Genomic DNA, 21341 nt, shown 5'->3' with positions numbered 1-21341 from the left:
AGATCTTATCACAATACACGCACTTTTCCGCTCAATCTTGTTGGTTCTCTTGCTAACAATGTTCTCAAAATGTTGCCACATCTCGACTTAACATTTGGCCTAGGCTGTGGAGGCCTATTTGAGTTGACTTTGCAGCAATAGTGGCTGCATCTTGAAGCTCAATGTTTCTCTAGTTGATGACATTGTTCTTGCAAAGATTACTATATAAAGAATTATTTAAAACAATAGAGAATAAATTATTGGTTGTAGAATCCACGTAATTTTCCAAATTGTCCGTCAAAGATCCAATGTCCACAATTGATTTTATAGTGTAAAAGCAGCAATTCAAGTTGCAGTAGTAGCAAGCGTGTTGCTGCAATTGCAGCAGTATAAACACACCATTTAGCATCAATTTAGAAAATGGTCCTTTGAAGAGTGAATACTAGCACACCCAAGTAGCATCCCGAAACTCCTATTCAAGAAATGTGTTATCCTTGTGATATGTGTACGATGTTGATAGGGTAAGTGACATCATAATACCACATAGGGTTGATATATCACTTAGATAAAATTTATTGAAAACTAATCGGAATGTAATACATTATGATGAAGAAGATATTAACTTTTATGGTGTATTCCAAGTTCCCATTCTTCTCTTCTCAGCAAACAAAACATTAGCATTTCAAGTGCAATACTTGTTTTTCCTTCGCAATAAATTCAATTCATCATATAGAAATATTTGGTCATATTTTTACTTTTCCATCACTCCCAGGATGGGCAAGATAAAAAACCTATCACACACAAATACTAGAGGCACCGTCATTCCAATATAGAAAATTACAAAAGTTATTATCTCCCAACGATGACACACAACACTAGGTAGTAAGATATCAAAGCTAAGTTTTCAGTGGGTCACCTAAAAATCTAAACAAACTAGATGAGGATGTACAATTGAACTATAATCTAGAATCTCCTTTAGGCAGGATTTGCATTCATCTGTTTCCAAAATGACATGACTTTATAAGCTATTATGTGGACTGATCCATGTTTAGTTAAATCTTTTCAAGTGAAGCGAAAAAACAAACCATAAATCATCACAATATATTGGTAGTTACCAGGAGATTGCAGCATGCTTCTAAGGAGCCATTTTAATTTATATATAACAGCCTTGTGTAATTTGGAGAGAAAAAAAGAAACCATCAGATACATTACTGTCAATTGCATTTAGGTTTTGGTCAAAGAAAATATCGATAATTTTTTGGTAAATCACTCATTTGTTTTTGGAAAAAAAATTTCAATAGTCAAACATGTATCACGGTGTAAAAAATCACAATCATGATAATGGAAATATGGGTACAATATGCAGAGGGGGAGGCATCAATTAAGAACTTTAAACACCATTCATCATAGAAACCTTTATAATGGCCACATCTCGAAATACATGTAAATTGACCATTTTACCCTTCCATTCAAAAAAGAAAATTACTTAAAAAGGTAAATTTCATACCTTAGGGCATCGGAATGATAACGTGGGGTTTACATAACCTCTCCCATATCCGGGAGTGATGAATCTTTTGTTGATCCACCGTAGTCTTGATACACCACTTGGTGTAGCCAATTACTACCATATTAATAGCTCTGAATAGAACTACGTTAGGCTACTGTCAAACTACACCAATCGGTGCACAAGGCGCTTTGGTGATCTCAATTCTAAGGATCACATGCACCACTAGGATTTGTTCCGTAGACACTGGGGTTACCATCCATATGGAATCCTCTGGTGGGTCTGTCCAGTAAACTTGCCTATAGCAAGCACCCATGCATTGCACCATGTTGTTGACAAACAACCTTGACAAGTGAGATCAGTCACTGTCTTTCGACAGGGTCGTTCAACACTATAATAGTTTTATTGTATTATCTGAGTCCTTGGTCAGAATAATACTAGGGCTACGAACATTTCTAGAATGACCATCATATGTGATCATAGGGTTCTTACTATTAACATTTGAAACACTTGATATCCTCATCATGGTCCTACCATCCTAAGGACATATATCAATACATACAGATATGATTTACACGATATAAAATAAAATGTTTTTTATTGATTAATAAACATTATTACATAGAGTCAATTCTACAACAATTGATTGGCTCTAAGGCACTTACTCTAACATCTACTAGGAGAACTCTTTACATACTTAATCGAATTACGAATTCGGCTAACACAATCCTTGATCTCGATAAGACCATCATTCACAATGAAATTCAAAATATGAGCTGTGCATCTCATATGAAAATGTTCACCATTTAGAATCAGAGCATTCCTATCCACCAATCTCTCCCTCAAATAAGTCATTGCTAGATCATTAACAGTTGCATTATCCATCGTTATAATGGACACTTTATTTTCAATTCCCTAGTCCAGAATACATTTCTCCACCACCTTCCCAATCTCCCTACCCTTGTGACTACTAACTCTCACAAAACTTAGAATTTTCTTTTATAGAACCCATTTCTCATCAATGAAATGACCAGTGAGACATAAATAGCTGTAATTTTGAATAGAAGTTCATATGTGGTTGTTGTTACAAACAGAGAACTGATTGTAATTTTCTTATGTATTGCATTGACAAATTATACATCAATATATAGGAAAATAAAGAACTAATCTAGGAAATAAATAATCTAATCTAGGAAATAAAAAATCTAACTTCCTATTTTACAGATTTGTTCCTATTATGTATTGATTACAATCCTAATATCCTATTATAAATTTATTTACTTAATCATGCAATATCTGTAAGATTTTGCATGATTATCTACAACAGTTGTCAAGGCAGTTTTGGACTTCAAATACCACAACTTGTTCTTGAGTGAAACTTTCTCACAATTGTAGATCTTTGAAAAATCCCTTGCCATTGTGAAACGGGAAGCATTCTTCCATAACGTATTGCACCCAGAAATTTTTTAAACGATAGATACTCAACCTTTGTGAAAGGATCTTCTATAGTGATTAACATTTCAGCAAGCAACTGCCTACACTCCTCTTGATTAAATCTCCAAGTATTAACCTCACTTCTTTGCTCTCCATCCTTTTGTGTGGTCTTGAAAGACGAGAAGTATCTGCAAACTGTCCACATTGTAAGGAAACTTCTTGCAACTTGTGAGATGCTTGTGTGTCGAAGAAGTGCCATTAGCCACATTATACAACAAGATCTTATCACAATACACGCACTTTTCCGCTCAATCTTGTTGGTTCTCTTGCTAACAATGTTCTCAAAATGTTGCCACATCTCGGACTTAACATTTGGCCTAGGCTGTGGAGGCCTATTTGAAGTTGACTTTGCAGCAATAGTGGCTGCATCTTGAAGCTCAATGTTTTCTCTAGTTGATGACATTGTTCCTGCAAAGATTACATATATAAAGAATTATTTATAAACAATAGAGAATAAATTATTGGTTGTAGAATCCACGTAATTTTCCAAATTGTCCGTCAAAGATCCAATGTCACAATTGATTTTATAAGTGTAAAAGCAGCAATTCAAGTTTGCAGTAGTAGCAAGCTGTTGCTGCAAATTGCAGCAGTATAAACAACACCATTTAGCATCAATTTAGAAAATGGNAATAGTGGATTTGTTCCTTTATATATACAGCAGAAAAAGCATAAGTGGTTACAGATGCACAAAAATATTGTTAACTTTTTGTTAATAGCAAGATTTTTTCAAGGATTTGAACATATAACCTATTTGGTCTAATAGGCATTGATATAACGTTGGGTGATTTTTTATAAAAAAAAATTGTAAGAAATACCCCAATAATAGTATTTAAACTCTTGGAACGACTAATTAATTCCTGGTTCATCAAGTTTTCATCAAAAGCAATTTCATTCAAAACCTTGTCAAGCCTTAAATTCCTTCTAATTTTTAAATTCTGTTACTTTCAGAGTTGTATTTCGTTAATTGGTGTATATTATTTGCCTGTATATCATGTAACTTTTTTGACATTATGGTGTTACTAATTCCTGACCTGGGGTTGTCTATTTCAGTGTACAAAAAGAACCAAGAGACAGACCGTCAGCACAGGAACTTTTGGTATGTAAATCCTGTCTTCCTTTGTCCCTTTACTGTCTTGAGTACACAACTTTTATGTGGAATATGTGCTGAACTGATGTTTTTAAATTTTATTCTGCTTTTCTTTTTTCTCTTAATGTGAAACCCAGGAACATCCTTTCATGAGCATGTATGATGACTTGAATGTAGATCTGTCCGCTTACTTCACCAATGCAGGATCTCCACTTGCAACCCTTTGAAACTTGAGTGGTACGTCGAATGTTTGGATACAGTACCTATATGCAAAAGAAATTTCTATGTTTCTATTGAGTTCTTTTGAGAATACTCTATAACATTCAGTTTGGACTTTTTCAGTTACAAGTGCATGCTTTGAAATGTCATCAGTTGTATGGTCTTGTTGTGTATCTGTTTTACTTGTATAATGAGTTAATATTTTTCTCCCTAAGTTCATGCTTTTTAATGAAGAATAACATCTATTTTCCACATGGACATCCAGATTTTCTTTTTGGTTTTTGTAAATTTGAACCTCAATCCTTTATGTAAACTTCCAACAAGTTTTACAAATTTTTTAAAGCACTTCTATCAATAATTGTCTGATCTTATTCCTGAGCTGTATTGGATGCAATCAATAAGATGCAATTCTTTCAGTTTAGATAAGATTTTGAGACAGTATTGCTAGTTATATGATCAAATTCTTGATGAGGACTGGTGGCTTGAAGCATCCAAGTTAAGTACCACCTTATGATGTGGGGCTCAGTATTATAAAAAATTGGAATGATTCAAATGTGTCCATAGTTGTTTCTGTTTTAAGCTGTATTCCGTTCACAGTGCTGCATCTGCTGAGCTGATATGCTCGGGCAACATCTACTTTCCACCTTATAATTTACTAGCCTGTTGCCATCTGAACTTTGTTGCAGGATTTAATTGTTGAAGGAGTTCACATTTCGCAAACTAGCTTGAGACCCAAACGTGTGGGGAATTTAGTAACAGAGATTTTAGAAACCTGGTGAAAGAATCCTAGATGTCTTTGCGGTTGAATTCTAATAATAGTCTGTACCTCAGAGAACCTTAGTACCAGAAGCCTTGAAGCAAAGTTTCAGCTAACCAGGATAACCAGGTTTTATGATTGCATTGTTTGCCATGATGTCAACTACTATAATTAATTGTATGAACTCAGATAGAGATGTACCGTTTTATAAAATGAACTAAATTTTATTTGTTTATTTTCCTGCCGGAGTTGCTAATGCATAGGCAACTGTTTGAAAAATGACAATTTATCTCTTTTTTACAATCCTGCTTTTGACACCAAAACGCAGGTATTGAAGATATGTATCATTTTGGTCAGCCTTAAAGTTGTTGGTGCTGCTACTATTCCGGAATAACTTAGCCATGATGAAGAATTAAATGTTATACTAGTGATTGAAGATACAGTAGAGCATTTTTGTTAAAATAATACTGAATTTACTAAATACCAGAATTATTCATACAAAGCTGTTATGGTGCCATTGCCCATTTTAAAAATTGATGGGCTGTGCATCATGTTACTCAATAGTAATATTAAGAATTTGCTTTACCGGTTTCTGAAAGGGAACAACTATTATGATTATCCCTAGGTTTTTCTCTTGAACTTCCTTTGAGCTTTCAAGTCCACTACAATTACAGTGATGTTGTCTTTGCTTCCCTTGTGGATGGCAAGCCTTGCGAGATAATCTGCTGCAGCTTGAGCTGCAGGATCGACTCCTTCGCCACATTCTGCAGACAAGCCATCACTGTGCTTTTTGTGCCAAAGAAGGATTCGCCTTCGGGCAACATCACAGGCTTCCTCATTTGTCATCACATCCCATAAGCCATCGCTAGCTAAAATAAGGCAATCATCTTCTTTTGCTCGAGGAACAAGCATCACATCATCTGGGTCTGGAATTATCCATGGTTTCAAGTATCTATCACCTGATCACACAGTACATTATGCAACGGATTTAGATTTAGAAATCATATAAATGCCAAACCAAGTATTAGGATTTATAAACACAAACACATACATACCTATGGACCTTGACATAGCAAGAACACCAAAAACACGCGACCCATTCCACTGTATGACCTTGCCTCCTGCAGCTTCTATTCTTGCCAATTCATCCTCTCTATCTGGCTATTAACACAAAAATATTAAAAATATGAATATTTCTGAGAATGGCTAATGCCAAAAACTAGGAAAAACAATAAACCCATACTTTGTGGTCTACTGACAACGGCATGGGCACTTTTCCACGACAAAGAACTGCTCTTGAATCACCACAATTTGCCACTATTACGTGGGTTGGTGATATTATGGCAACCACAGCAGTAGAACCAACAGTTTCAGGGGCAACTGGTTCTGCACAACCCTTCGATGCATTAGCTCCTGCAATCTCAGCATCAACTTTCAAAAAACAATTAGTGAAGGCTTTCTTCCAAAGCTCCTCATAGTTGCCCCCAAAAGTTCCTTCACTCAATCTTGCCTTTTCAGTTTCTATCTCCTCCGCCAACGCCATATGGATGCGTTCGCGGCAGTAATTAGCAACCTGTATGTAAACAACACTCGATATTTATATATCCTTTGAATCTAGCAAGAACGTGAAGACTACACAAGAATCAGAAAAATACCTGAAACCCTCCATGCCCATCATAGACGCCAAAGAAATGGCCTGTTAAATGACCTGGAAGAATCGGATTCGTGCCATCATTCATAAGCATTTGAGTTGGAATTTGTAAAAATCCTGGTACAACTGCTACAGAATCTTCCATTTCTGGTCTTTTACCACAGATAGATGTATACCCCCAACGGGATACGTTCTCCAGTTGAAATGATACTCCCTGGCTTCCTGCTCTGCATATTTTCTTTTCCTGTTGCACTTCAGGACCCGATTCTCCAGAGTTATTCCCATCAACAGAAATTTGCTCAGCCTTGACCTCAACATTTGGTTCATCAGACTTGACTTTAACTTCACTATTGTCATCAATTTGCCTCCTATCTAGTGTTATTGGTAAGTCAGTCACAGAACTAGAATCCAAAGCTAAAAACTCCTCCCTAGAGATGCTAATTGGATCACTAACTACAGACGGAGAACCTGAATCATCAAACAAACGGTTACCACCTAGAGACATGGAATCATCTTTCCGATCATCGGATTCAGTGGAATTCTGACTACTTTCTTTTTCATTTAACGTTTTTGACATTCCACTATGATTATTTCTCCTGTTATATCCATTATTTCCACAAGATAACAAGCTTGAAGTGTCTGCTAAAAACTTTAGCCCAGAAATTTCCATTGCTGACTCGTTGGAGACTATGTTACTAAGCCTAAATGGAACAGCTACCGCCGTTGATATATCCTTCATTGGTTCTCTTCTACCTCCAAAACCGTCCAAAATCATCTTCACTACTATTCTTGAGCTCTCTTTTTTCCTCTTTACACAATTTAATTGGTCTGAAACGATAAAAAAAATTTGTCGATAACCCAGAAAAGAACTGATCACTAGTAGGCTTACGTAATTAACAGATTGCAAAAGACATTCAAATGACAGTAACACAAGTGATCTTCTATATAATCTTTGTGGCGATCAAAGAATATAGATATAGACTAATCAAGAAAACTAATACACGTTAGAAATGGATGCATCTAGACTCTAGAGAAACTTCTATATTAAATCCAATGTAACAGAGAAAAAGAAAGATCGATGAGACAAAATCTTCTTTTTCAACCATTAAACCATCAAGCGTTTGATGAGACGGATAGGAAAATTAAATGTCGTATCTTCACCATACCAAGAACCAAGGGAGATAAAAAGACAAATATAAGTTCATGAAAGAGGAGTTGAAACCAAAATAGAAAACCCCAGAAAAATATAACCAAATCGAATTCCCTGGATTTGAAGCAACATATCTCAACCTCTTGAAATATAGGTTCTTTCTCTTTCTTCAATTACTCACAACTAACCAAAGTGAAAAAATTAAAAAAGAAAAAGACACTGAGTCATCAACTAGCACCTACTCTTCCATTTTCATAAGCTCTAGAGATATCTTTCTTCAGACTTGTAAAAACATTTTCAAAACACAAACTACTTCAGAAACGAATTAAAAAAAAAAAAAAAGAAAAACACATGCAAGAATTCCTGAAAATAACGGAAGCAGAAACAAGTAATAAGATACGTTACTAAATATTATTAGAGAAGATGATGGGAAGAGTGAAATGGGTTTTAGGAAAACACACACGTGTCCATGAAAATAAGAAAAGTAGAATAAAAAATGAGAAAGGAGTGGGACCAAAGTGTCACGTAAAGGTAGAGGTCGGTGACCAAATAAAAAGATGACGTGTAAGGAAGACGAAGATAGAGTTAAAGGAGTTTAGACAAGGGAGATGGATGAAGGTTTGGGAAATATGCATTGCACTTGAAACTCTCTTTTTATTTTATTTAATCGTAAGAACAACAAGCTGACACCATTCTCAACTCTCAACACTCAACTCTCAACTCTAACCGTACAACTTCTCCCTTCTTCTTTCGACACTTGCCTTTTACTTTTCTCATCCATTTCTTTTTAATATCTTCCTTGTATTTTTTTACATTCAACCTCTCTTGCTAATGTGAATCGGAATAAAAGAATCATTTTGTAGTTCAACCAAACACACTAACTAATTTTAAAATATTATTAATGTAATAATTAAGGACACGTATTCATGTATTAAATTTTGATAAAAATTTAATATCTATATGTTTTAAAAACATGTATACATTATTCTTATAAGAGTAAACAACATATTCCCACTCAAAGTTTAACGAAATCCTAAATTGATATCTCTAGTTGTGTTTATTTTAGATTCTCACCCTGAAATTAACACTATTAGTGATTGTTAGAGTTGGTCAGAAATGATGAGTGAGGTCAACAAATAAAGGTATGAGTTTTATAGAAGAGGTTATGGGGAGTCCAATGGTGGTCTCAAAAGTGATTTTGGACTTTAGAATCAGTCGAAAAAAGCCAAAAATCGTTGGCTTGAATGCTGCTAACGTGAGCCACTTTTTAACTAACATGAGCTTGTCTTCGACCGAAGAAAGCGTCAGCGCACTTTAGGGTGCTAACGTGCACCATGCTATAGTGAAAAGTTGAAAATTTGTTAAAATAAAAAAAACGATGTTACTTTAAAGATGAGAATCTGGAATAAATACTATCAGCTTGGGATTTCGCTAAAGCTCGGATGATTTTCTGTCGTTTGCCATCTTATAAAGATAAAGAAAAGAGTTTTATAGTTTCATAATTTATAGATTCTCATTTTCATCCTAAACTACTTCTGTTGCCTTGTTTTGTGAATTGGGGTTAAACTTTCAAGCGAAGAAGATTATATTTTTATCAATGGAAAATGTTAGATATTTAATTAGATGTTAAATTGAATTACTAATCCGTTTCGTAATATATTGGTAAAACTATGAAATTTTCTTTAGACCCAAACACGCTATTTTATGTAAGAAATTTTAAATAACACATATAATAATAAATCATAATTAAGCTAACACAACACAAGAGAGAGGAAGAAAACTAGTCGAAAAATTGTTCTTCTCTCACATATAAATTGACAAATACACTCCCTTATATAGGAGCTAAACTCTAATTTTAATCAAACTAGGAATCCTAACATTACACAATTAAATTAGATACTAACACTATCCATCTATCTAGATTAGAATAGACTAACAACATAAGACTATTAATAAAAGAGATATGCTTGATTTAATTTCCTACCATGCCTCCCTTAAATCAAGCTCTAAGACTTAACGAGCGTGGACTCACCTACCAAACTTTCAATTTTCTTAGTGCTTGATCTATCACCTATTGACTTAATATGGTTCCCGAAATCTGTTACTTTTTCACACAATTTTATCATCTAAACGGCTTTCAAGCCGCTTTGTTAGATGATGTTTCGTCAAATGAAACATCATCTAACATGTTTTAGCATGTATGTCAACACATCTCTTGGTAGTTTTAAATGTGTCGATGAAGGTTTTCAGTCGACTAAACTCTTTGCTGTCGACATTTTTCTGGGGTGATTTGAATGGGAAACCAAGAATGAAATGGTGTGCTTGGGATAGGATATGCAAACCGTACAAGGAAGGGGGACTTGGCATCCGAAATTTCCATGAAGTGCAGAGGTCACTACACATGAAATTTGCTTGGAGATTGGTAACTGTTGATAATCTTTGGACCAAGTTTTTCCGCGCGAAATATGTGAAACACGGCCACATTTTCTTTGCTGAGACTAGAAGAAATGCTTCCCGTTTCTAGAAGTCTATTATGAATGTGCTTCCTGATATGGCCGAAAATGTGATTGTAAAGGTGAGAGAGGGCAGCTCTTCCTTTTGGTTTGATCGGTGGTTGGCGAGTGGGCCTTTATGTGCCAGTAGAGATTCAGGGCATTCTCAGATCACAATTAAAGATGTATGGGTTGATGGTTCCTGGGATGAGAATTACTTGGTGGAACTGGTCGATTTAGACAAAACAGAGGAGATTATGAACGGTGTGGTGGCTGGTAAGGTGGGAACTGATATTACCATTTGGAAACAAGATATTAAGGGAGATTTTACATCGGCTTCTGCGTGGGATCTAATCCGAGTGAAAGGCACTGAACATCTGGGCATGGACTGGATTTGGCATCACCTTCTACCGAAGAAATTTTCTGTGTGTATGTGGAAAGCCCATTTTAATGGGTTGGCGTTGGATTCTCGAGTGCAATAGCTGGGAATCCCGTTGGCATCTCGGTGTAATTTCTGCACTCATGGCCACACAGAAAGCTTAAATCATGTGCTTTGTAATGGGAGTATTGCTACGAAGGTATGGAAGACTGCAGCTATCACGCTGGGTATTACTCATGTCTATGGTCTTTCTTGGTGGTCGACTGTGATGCAGTGGTTAAATGTTTTCAAGAAGTCGAGTCACAGAGGGTTCTTCTCGATCTCATCCCGTCTATCATTACCTGGCATCTCTGGATGCGTCATTGCAAGGCTTGCATGGAGAACTCAGCTGAATCGGTGGCTAATGTTTGGTTGGTAGTGAAAGTATGGATACGTAAGATTTCCTCTCTTATGGTAAAACAGTGGCCTATCTCTGCTAGGGATGAGGTTATTCTTCGGGCTCTTGAAGTGCCTTATATTGATAGAGCAAGGGCTATTCCGAAACTGGTTTATTGGAGGAAACCGGCTGAAGGGTGGATTAAATTGAATGTAGATGGATGTTGCCGGGGCAACCTGGGCAGCTGTGGGGGAGGAGGTGTCATTCGAGATGTGCAAGGTATTTTCAAAGGGGCTTTCTCTTCTTCTTTCGGGCATGGCACAAATAATGAGGCTGAATTGAGGGCATTACTAGCTGGTATTTCTTTGTGTAAAGAGCTAGGTTTTAATTAGATAAATATTGAGAGCGACTCCACTTTGATTGTATCTTGGTTGAGTAGTCGAAAGTGCACGGCTTGGTACTTATGGGACTATTGGGTTGATCTTTTGATACTGTTAATAGACGTACATTTCACCATTAATCATCAATTACGCGAAGGGAATAACGCAGTGGATTTCCTCGCTAGACGGGGCGAGGAGGATAATAATAATACTTTTTTGGATTTTAATTCTTTGCCTCGTAAGTTGAAAGGCATTCTTCGGTTGGATAAGGTGGGTTTGCCTCAGTTTAGATGGTAACTTGACTTTTTGGGTTTTTCTTTGGTTTAGGCTTGTTTGTTTTGTTTTGTTTTGTTTTTTCTTTATAATTTTGATATCTAGGATGGTTTTTATTGAATTTCTGTCAATCCCAGGTATCCTGCTTGTTACCACGGTTTTCCTCCGCCACAAGTGAGGCCTATTAATAAAATTGGGAGGAAGTCACTCATGGACAAGTGACTTCGTCTCTTCTCTTAAAAAAAAAAAAAAAAAAAAAAAAAAAAACTCTTATCTTTTTAGCCCTAATCGTCATAGATTTTTTTCTTGAGCTCTTTTTTTATTTATTATTATTATTTTATATAGAAAGGAGAAAAAAATGTAAAAGAGGCCTAAAAAACGGCCAACCCACCTCAGGACAAGCTCTAGGTTAAGAGCAAAAGAATGATACCATCTAAGAATATCCTTAATCTTCTCTTTTTTCCATTCCCATTGTCAAAGAAATGAAACCAAGTGGAGATTAAAGAATACAAAGAAGCCAACCTACCATAGGACATGCCTGGGTAAGGTTCAAAAGTTTCCCAAAACAAGAACCATATGCATAAGCATTTACAAAAAGAAGTCCATGAACATGGACATTAGCAAGATTGAGCCCATTAACAACAAAAAGACAAAGTACAAAATCAATACCTCAAATCTTCCAATTGTCGAAGTAACCTCTTTTAGCACAGCCAAAAGTCGGGATGTCACATAACCAAATCACCTTACAACATCGGAAACCCATCATAACACATCTTACCATAATATCAGCTCCTATGGGAAATTTTAAATATGGACATGGGAAGACCTTATTTCTCGGCAAGTCTTCTATTGTGGGTGTTCTTTATGACCTTGCTAAGGTCCATAGCCCTTTCCCTCACCATATTCTTGATGGAGTTGTGGAGTGTATTAGCATCCTTGCATTGCCACCAAAAAACCAGCTATTCTTTTCTCTCCAAATAGAAAAAACTGTGGCTCCCAAACATAACTTCCCGATAGAGTATTTTAGCTTATTCTTTCTCCATCTACTTGCAATGTGCTCAACATAATCATTCCAAGGCCGGGTAACATACCTAAGAGAAGAGGGCTCAAGATTTCGGTTCAAATCCTTTGAGTGAAAGGGCAAGCAAAAAAAGGATGATCCATAGTTTCTTACCCATGATTACAAAAACAACTCACATTACTAGAAGTTGTGTTATACCTCATAAGTTTGTCCGTTGTTTGAAGTTGGTCCTTACACGCCATCCAAGTGATGATGGAATGTCGTGGAATAGCTTTGGGAAACCATAAAAGGTGGTGCCATTCCATTTGGTTTTTATGCACTTGAGTAACCTCCCAAGCTGATTTGATAGTAAACTTTCCAGATGCATTAGGCTTCCAAACAACCATGTCCTCCTCGCTCCCCTTTGGATCAAAGTCAATGGAATCCTTCATATCCATCAAGGCCAAAGAGTTTTCCATTGGCCATCTCCACCTTGTTCCATCTCAAATCTCACAAACCTTTACAAGATGATGTAATCTTGAATCATACACAATGCGACTGCCATATCCATCCTTGAGAGGGCCTCTTGGATGCCAATTATCATGTCATACATAAGTTGCTTGACCATTGCCAACGATGGATTTGATATGCTCTCTAGCTTCACCTTTAAGCCTCAAAATGGTCTTCTAAGCCTAAGAAGCATCTGTTGGGATAGCGATCTCCCAAAAACTCTTCCTTACTAAGAATGTTGCTTTGATCCACTCAACCCAACTAGAGCTACTATGCATTTGATTAAGGTTCCAAACATGTCTCATCATGGTTGCTTTATTCCAATCTTTAGCTCTCAAAATACCCAACCTGCATTCTTCAATAGGAACATAAACCTCTTCCCATTCAACTTTAGCCTTTGAACTTTTCATGTCAATCCCGGACCAAGGGAAAGCCCTTCACTTAGCATTAATGTCTTTGAGAATCTTTGAAAGGAGCATGAAAGTAGATGACCAATAACTTGAATACTAAAAATGATAGCTTTAATAAGTATTACCCGACCAACATAGGAGAGGAATTTACTCTGCCAAGATTGGATCCGGACCAAAATTTTGTCCACCTAAGGTTTGCAATCGGCAAGGGAAAACTTTTTGGTTATGAGAGGAACTCCCAAATACTTCATTGAAAGAGCCTTGTTTACTCTCTTCACTAACCCCGGAGAAGAAATTGTTGCTTTTGGAGGGGTTGGCTTCTAAACCAACCCAATAAGTAAAACGATCCAAGGCTTTCTTCACAAGACCAAGGGAGTTTCCATCCACATGGTAAAAAATCATTAAATCATCTGCAAAACAAAGATGTGTTAGATTTAAATCTTTGCACCTCCAATGGTGCTTGAAAGAAGGTTTAGCCGCTACCTTACTTAGAAGTCTTGAAAGCACCACCATAATAATAACAAAGAGATAGGGAGAGATTGGATTTCCTTGCCTAAGCCCTTTAGATCCCCTAAAGAAACCGTTTAACTCCCCATTAACAGCAATAAAGTATTTAGGAGTTTTGATGCACTCTTCCATCCTCTCAATAAACTTCAAAGGAAAACCAAAAAGATCCAAAACTTTAATAACAAACTCTCATCTCACCGAATCGTAGGCTTTCATAAGGTCTACCTTCATAGCACAACTAGCACCCTTGGCCAACTTCCGATCATAGTGGTGAAGTAGTTCTTGGCTTACAAGAATATTATTCAAAATTTTCCTCCCCTCACAAAGGCACCTTGGGCTTTGTTAATGAACTCAAGCCAAAATTTTAAAACCCGACCTGGGGAGTGACTTGATCAGGTCACCAGACTAAGTCACTGGGTTGGTCGGTCAAACCGGTTCAACTGTCGAGTTGAACCGTGATGTCATCATGCTGGTGTTAGTGTGATGATGTCATTCTGACATCATTCTGACATATAAAAAAAAAAAATGCCATTCAACCGCTGGGTTGAACCGATTGGATCGACAATTCGCAACAAAAAATCCGGTCCAATCACTGTTCAAACTGGGTTATTTAATATTTTTGGTTTTTTAGTCAAATCGACTCGGCTCGATCACCGATTCCTTGTTCAATCGGTTGAACCGGCTAGGACCGGGCTAGGTTTTAAAACCATGACTTAAGCAACACATTTTTAACTCTATTGGCCATTATTTTGGAGATGCACTTGTAGATAGTGTTATAACATGAAATCGACCTAAACTCACTACAAGAGAAGGGGTTTTCATTCTTTGGGACCAAAGCGATGATAACACAATTCACCTCTCTAAGCAATTTCCTAGACTTGAAGAAATTTTGGATAGCTTTAACGACATCATAACCCACAATATCCCAATATTTTTTTTAAAAAAAAGAGCTCTATACTGTAATTAGAATGAATGAAATGAGAATAAATTATCTATGTATTTCTTGACTGAATTGTACAAGAATTAGGGTTAATTTATAGTACACAATAAGAATGAAAAAGGAACAAATATTTTCTAAATTAAGCTAACAATCTCCTAAATTAAGAGCTGAAATATCTCCTATCCTAAATTAATAGTTGAAAAAAAATCTCCTAAAAGTATACCGTAATCCCAAGATAATTACACCAGATTTCACAGGATTTCAACACTCCCTCTCAAGTTGGATCGTAAATATTGATCATATCCAACTTGCAAATGAAATCATCAAATTTTGCCAAGAAAGCCCTTTAGTGAAGGTATCTGTAGTTTGCTCCTTTGTAGGAACATAGGTCATACAAATGATTCGATCTTCAACTTTTTCTTAATGAAATGTTTGTCTACTTCTACATGCTTGGTCCTATCATGTTGAACCAGATTGAGAGAAATGTTGATGGCTACTTTGTTGTCACAGTAAAGTTTGATTAGAGATTTTATTATGACCTGAAGTTCTTTTAAGAGTTTGCTTAGCCTCAAAACTTCACATATCCCTTGTGCGACTGCTCGAAACTCAGCTTTAGCACTGCTTCTAGCCACTATATTATGTTTCATGCTTCTCCAAGTTACTAAGTTTCCAAATACAAAGGTGCAATACTTGATGGTAGATCTTCTATCTTCTGTCGAACCAACCTAAGTAGCGTCAGTAAAGAGTTCTACTTCCTTGCTTTTATTCTTCTTAAAAAATAATCCTTTGCCTGGGGAGCCCTTAAGGTATCTGAGAATCTTGTACACAACTTCTAAGTGAGCTTCCTTTGGTGAATGCATATGTTGACTTACCACACTGACTGCAAATGCAATGATAGGTCTAGTATGGGATAGGTATATACGTTACCAAACTAGCCTTTGATATCTGTCTCTTTCCACTGGTTTCTTGACATCCTCTATTCTTTTTCCTATTTCAATCGGTGTCACTCGGTATGCACCCAAACATGCCAGTCTCAGAAGAAGATCAAGGACATATTTTCGTTGAGAAACACTAATACCTCTTTTTGATCCAGCAACCTCCATTCCTAAGAAGTATCGTATTTGTCCCAAATCTTTTACTTAAAACTCAATGGCTAGAGTTTTCTTTAATCTCTCCATTTCTACTATATTATCCCTAATTAGGATTATGTTATCGACATAGACAATTAAGATTGTCTTATTCCCATCTCCAGTATGCTGGAAAAACATAGTATGATTTGATTGCGCCTACTCATATCCTTGATTCTTTATCACCTTTGCGAATCTATTGAACCATGCTCTTAGTGATTGTTTGAGATCGTAAAAGGACTTCTTGAGCTTACACACCTGATTTTCTTCACCCCTTTTAGAAAAAAATGGTGGTATTGTCATAAAGACTTCTTCTTTTAATTTTTCATTCAGAAATACATTTTCTATGTCAAGTTGCTGAAGAGGCCAATCCAAATTTACTGATAAAGACAAGAGAACCCAAACTGTATTCAACTTTGCCACAGGTGCAAATGTCTCCGTGTAATCAATTCCATAGGTTTGTGTAAATCTCTTTGCAACCAGGCGAGCTTTATAACGTTCTATCGTCCCATCAGGCTTGTATTTAACAATAAACACCCACTTGCAGCCAACCGGTTTCTTCCCTCTTGGTAAATCAGTCACATCCAAAGTTTCATTTTTTTTTTTCAATGCTCGCATTTCTTCCATTACTACCTCTCTCCATTTGGGAATTTCCAAGGCCTCCTAAATATTATTTGGAATCTCTGTACTATCAAGGTTAGAGGTAAAAGCATGAAACTAGTAGACAGAGTATTATATGATACGAATCTTGAAATAGGATGGAGAGCACATGATCGAGGTTGTTTTTTGAGGGCAATAGGTAAATAGGGAGACTTAGAATTACCTGGTCTAAGAGAAGACTCATGAGTATTTGGATCTATCACCGATTCTGACTCTCTTGGTGATTCATGTGTGAGAATCTCTCTATTCCTCAAGTTTGACCTTCTTGAATAAACAATTGGCTCATTGTCATTTTGTTTTCCTACACCTCCCTTAGAGTTCAAGTTTTCTTTTGTAGATAGTATATTAGAATGAGATGGCGTGACAGGCTCAGGCTCAATGTTTAGGTTAGGCTCAGTGTTTGGGTTAGGCTTGGAAAGAGAGAGATCAAAGTCCAAAAGACAATCTTCACTCAAATTCTCCTCCTGAAGAGAGGGCTTTTGGAATTAAGGAGTGTTCTAAAAAAATGTAACATCGAGGCTAACAAATACCTTTTTGGTAGATGGATCATAGCACTTGTAGCCTTTTTGAGTAGGGGCATAACCAATGAAAACACACTTAGTAGCTATAGGATCTAACTTGGTACGATGTTGAAAGTGAACATGAACAAAAGTAACACAACCAAACACTTTGAAAATAGATTAGAGCTAAGGCGAGAGGTAGGAAAAAATGTCTAGAATTTCTAAAGGGGTATCTCAAAAGAACAAAGACGGTTAGGCATTCTATTGATGAGATAGGTAGATGTCAAAATAGCATCCCCTTAAAACATTTTTGGCATGTTTGTAGTAAACATCAAGGCCTGAGAAACTTCAAGGAGATGTTTATTTTTGCATTTGGCAACCCCATTTTGTTGAGGAGTGTCGACAAATGGACTTTGGTGGATTATCCCATGTTTGCTAAGATAATTTCCTAAAATAGTGTTGAAATATTCTGTGCCATTATCAGTACGAAGGTTTGGATTTGTATTTGGAATTATGTTTAAAATTTAAGGGTGAGGGGTTCAAGGTACCCTGCAATTTTTGGGGGAACCGAAATCAGAACCGACTGGTTTTGGTTATTTGATTCTTGGAACCAAAACCTAAAATGCAGGTTTTGATTCCTAACCTGAGTACCTTGTAAAAAATCAATTACCCCCTATTAGTTTAAAAAATGACAAACACACCTTAAAATTTTACAAATACACCCCTGACAAATTAAGAAAACTTTTATTAGAAGTTTTCAACTTTTCATTACTCATTCATTTGTGTCCAATGTGACTCACTGATCCTCTAATCTCTACTTAACACTTGAATTCAATCAATTCATCATAATTTACATAAAATTTCTCAATCAAAACCAAAACACAAACGATTATTGAAATAAGAAAAAAAAGAATGAGAGAACAACTAAAGCAAACAAGCAAGCAATAGATTTAACACTATCTCAAAATGATCAACTTCAAAATAACCAAGAAATGACAACTACCCACATCACAATTTCAAAAGACAAACAATACCCACAATCAGAAACATCAAATAACTTCACCAAAATCATTCAAACAAACAACAATATAGAAACTACAATGTCACCAACTTCTTTGATTCTCCCACTAGTTTCAGTCATTACAATTATAAAAATACAAAACAACCCAAAAAGCATAACATGACTCATGTCTAATGCTCCAAATTAGGCGTGGATGTTCCTTCGTCAAGTGATTGAAGTCCCATCATTTCTACAAAATAAACACAAGAAAGCAATTAGTAGCTTAAAAAGGTAAAAACATTGAATAAATTTATTTACCAATAAATTAAAATAAATTTAAGAGATAAAAGTATAATAAATAGTTAGATACTATACCCGCTTCATAAGCCTCTGCATCGTCCAAGTCATCTTCAATCGGAGTTGGTGTACATCTTAACCAATTGCTTATACAAATCAACGCTTCAACAACCGGCCAAGATAAAGAACTTCAAAATTTATCAAGTACACGAGCCGATGTACTAAAAGTTGTCTCGGAAGCAATTGTAGACACCGAGATTGCAAAGATATCTTTGGCCATGCGTGAGAGAACCGTATGCTTTAATGTATTTACTTTCCACCATTCCAATACATTCAAGTCAGACATTATGGATTCACATTTATCATTAAGGTACCAATCTAACTTTGACTTGGCAGCATCATGTACCTCTACCTCCATCTCCTCCACATATGCCAACCTCAGAGGGTCAGGGGCAATACCAACACTTTCACTACTACTAACATGTAAAGACTGATCATTTTCGATTGGTGGATAGGAACTAGAAGCTTGACTTTCATCTAAATTTGATGGAAGTCCTTTATAAAATTCATACAATTCTTGTAACACATGTCTCATGATTCTGGACATCCTGTCAGGCTTTTCGTAGCACCAACTCACATATTTCATTTTATTTCTAGGATCTAACACCGCTGCAATCAACACCATCACATTCATTTTGTCAAGACTCCCAAAATACTTGTTAAATTTTTTCCCTCATTTTCTTTGACATAGTGCGAAAACAAGGATTAAAATCTTTCACCCAATCATTTAAAGTAGTGACAATGCCTACAATTTCATGAAAATAATTGTTAGAAGTCACATAGTTGGACCTTGACATCCGGGTTGTAGCTTCATAAAATTTCCTTAGGAACTTGGCCAACACAATTGCTTTTTCCTAATCTTCATCAAAATGAGCGTTTCAATAATGGAGTTGGGGTCCTCCTCTTCCAACCTTTTAAAAGCTTTTTTGAATTTGATTGCCGATTCTAACATGACGTAAGTCGATTTCCATCGAGTAGTAATATCAAGACACACCTTACCTTTACAATTGATAAGAGTGTAATTTACATTTTTTTATTCCTTCCATATTATGTTTTTTGTTATGTTTTATGCCTTGAGTTGATTAGAGTTTATTTTGTGAGTTTGGCATAGTTGGATGGACTTTAGGAAATAAGTGATAAAAGATTAGGAAATTCCAGAATTTTTGTTATTCTGACCAGTGCTGCGTTTTTCAGGTTTTTCATGGAGTTAGATTTCTCGATTGCAAAAGAGTTCTTCAGAGAAATTAAAGTAAACGAATCAAGATTTCCAGGAAGGTATTATGGGCGAGAATCCGAGTTCGTTTGGGTCTTCATTAGTTGTTGCAAAACCGGACCTGGAATCTAGTCGCGGAAGGATTTCCTGGCTGAGTATTGAATCTTCGAACGGCCCTAACTGGAGCGTCAGATATCGAAAGCTGGTGATTCAAAAGCCCAGATTCATCTATGCATCCTGGAATACAATTTTTATGAAGTGACCGAGCCCAGAAAAGATCTTTTACATTGCGAGAATCCTGGTGCAAGCTGGAGACGAATTCTGTTTTCCATATCTGATAAGATTTTGACAAATCTGGAAGTCTATCTTCTTGGAAACGTCTAGGAAAGAAATTCCGTGATTCTTGGGGTAGAATTAAGGAAAACACATGTTATTTATTGATGAGTTGTTAGGTTAAAAAGGGGGGGGAGAAGAGACAGCAGTAGTTTTTAGTTTTTTTCGATTTTCTTTTACTTTCGACGTCAAGATGTGAGGCTGATCTTTCTTCTTCAGTTCAAGGGGATTTTGAAGCCTAAATTCATGTCATTGGTGTAACCTAACTTCAGTAACATTGTTCTTAATCTCGTTTTTATTGGAATTGTTTATGTTATTCTGTTTTAATTGTTTATAATTTTCTGTTTGAGTGATTTAGTAATGGCCTGCTGAATTATTTTATCGGAATTTTATCTGTTAGAATTAGGAATTGTGATCCGTAATTGTCCTTTTTCTATTCAATGGGTAACACATGATGATAGATGATTATGGACAAGTTTTCATTCTGTCATCTTGAATAACATAACCTAAGTTAAATAATCCGAGCTTGTGTGATTGTTGCTTAGATTGATCTATTTTCCTAATTCTTAAGGCTGCCATTGAATTAAACTTAGAGAGCTTATTCTAGGTTGTTCGAGGGTTAGGATCTACTTGAAGAGCTTATTTCAGTAGTGACGATTAAGGGAGAATTCGGGTAACAGAGCTTGTTGTTTCCTAGGGTCAGTAGTTCCATAATAACGAGATAGAATAGTGTTACGGTTAGTTCATGTCCAATGCATGTTTAGGTGGATCTTGAACCGAGAACTGATTGTTTGTAATCTGATTTTTTCTTCCATTAGAGACTTCTTTGTTTTACTTTAGTTTGCCTTGATTACAAACCCCTTTCATTACTCTGTTGTGTTGTCCTGTTCACTGTTTAGGGTTTTATTGTGTTGTTTTCATTGTGGCTATTGGCATAGAATATAGGATTTAATCGAATCATTCCCTGTGGGATTGACCCTTGCTCACCCTATATACAATTTAGTAGTTAGGTTAGTAAGGTTAATTAATTTGGTGCATTCGGC

General features: G+C 36.1%; 2 protein-coding genes and 1 long non-coding RNA gene across 3 annotated transcripts in view; 1 reads left to right on the top strand and 2 right to left on the bottom strand.

The window, feature by feature from the left end:
• Positions 1-2716: 2716 nt before the first annotated feature.
• The window catches only part of LOC116113673, a 29342-nt gene continuing 10717 nt past the window's right edge, over positions 2717-21341 (bottom strand). Inside the window, exon 2 of the mRNA XM_031399830.1 lies at positions 2717-3385. Within this exon, the coding sequence (XP_031255690.1) occupies positions 2832-3380 (549 nt within the window). The 5' untranslated portion in view covers positions 3381-3385 and the 3' untranslated portion in view covers positions 2717-2831. The remainder of the gene's footprint in view (positions 3386-21341) is intronic.
• LOC116113674 lies at positions 4150-5275 on the top strand. Its single transcript, XR_004125459.1, has 2 exons — positions 4150-4301; positions 4970-5275. It is a non-coding gene; the product is annotated as an uncharacterized LOC116113674 (long non-coding RNA).
• LOC116113672 (protein phosphatase 2C 77-like) lies at positions 5636-8192 on the bottom strand. The gene is made up of 4 exons (XM_031399829.1): positions 6696-8192; positions 6284-6613; positions 6096-6201; positions 5636-5999 (listed from the first exon to the last, which is right to left on the bottom strand). The coding sequence occupies exons 1-4, from the start codon at positions 7464-7466 to the stop codon at positions 5662-5664; spliced, it is 1545 nt and encodes a 514-aa protein (XP_031255689.1). The 5' UTR covers positions 7467-8192; the 3' UTR covers positions 5636-5661.

The sequence above is a fragment of the Pistacia vera genome, unplaced genomic scaffold, assembly GCF_008641045.1.
Source record: "Pistacia vera cultivar Batoury unplaced genomic scaffold, PisVer_v2 Contig688, whole genome shotgun sequence".
NCBI classification, from domain to species: domain Eukaryota; kingdom Viridiplantae; phylum Streptophyta; class Magnoliopsida; order Sapindales; family Anacardiaceae; genus Pistacia; species Pistacia vera.
The sequence above is the reverse complement of the archived record's forward strand: the minus strand, read 5'-3'. Positions and strand labels throughout refer to the sequence as shown.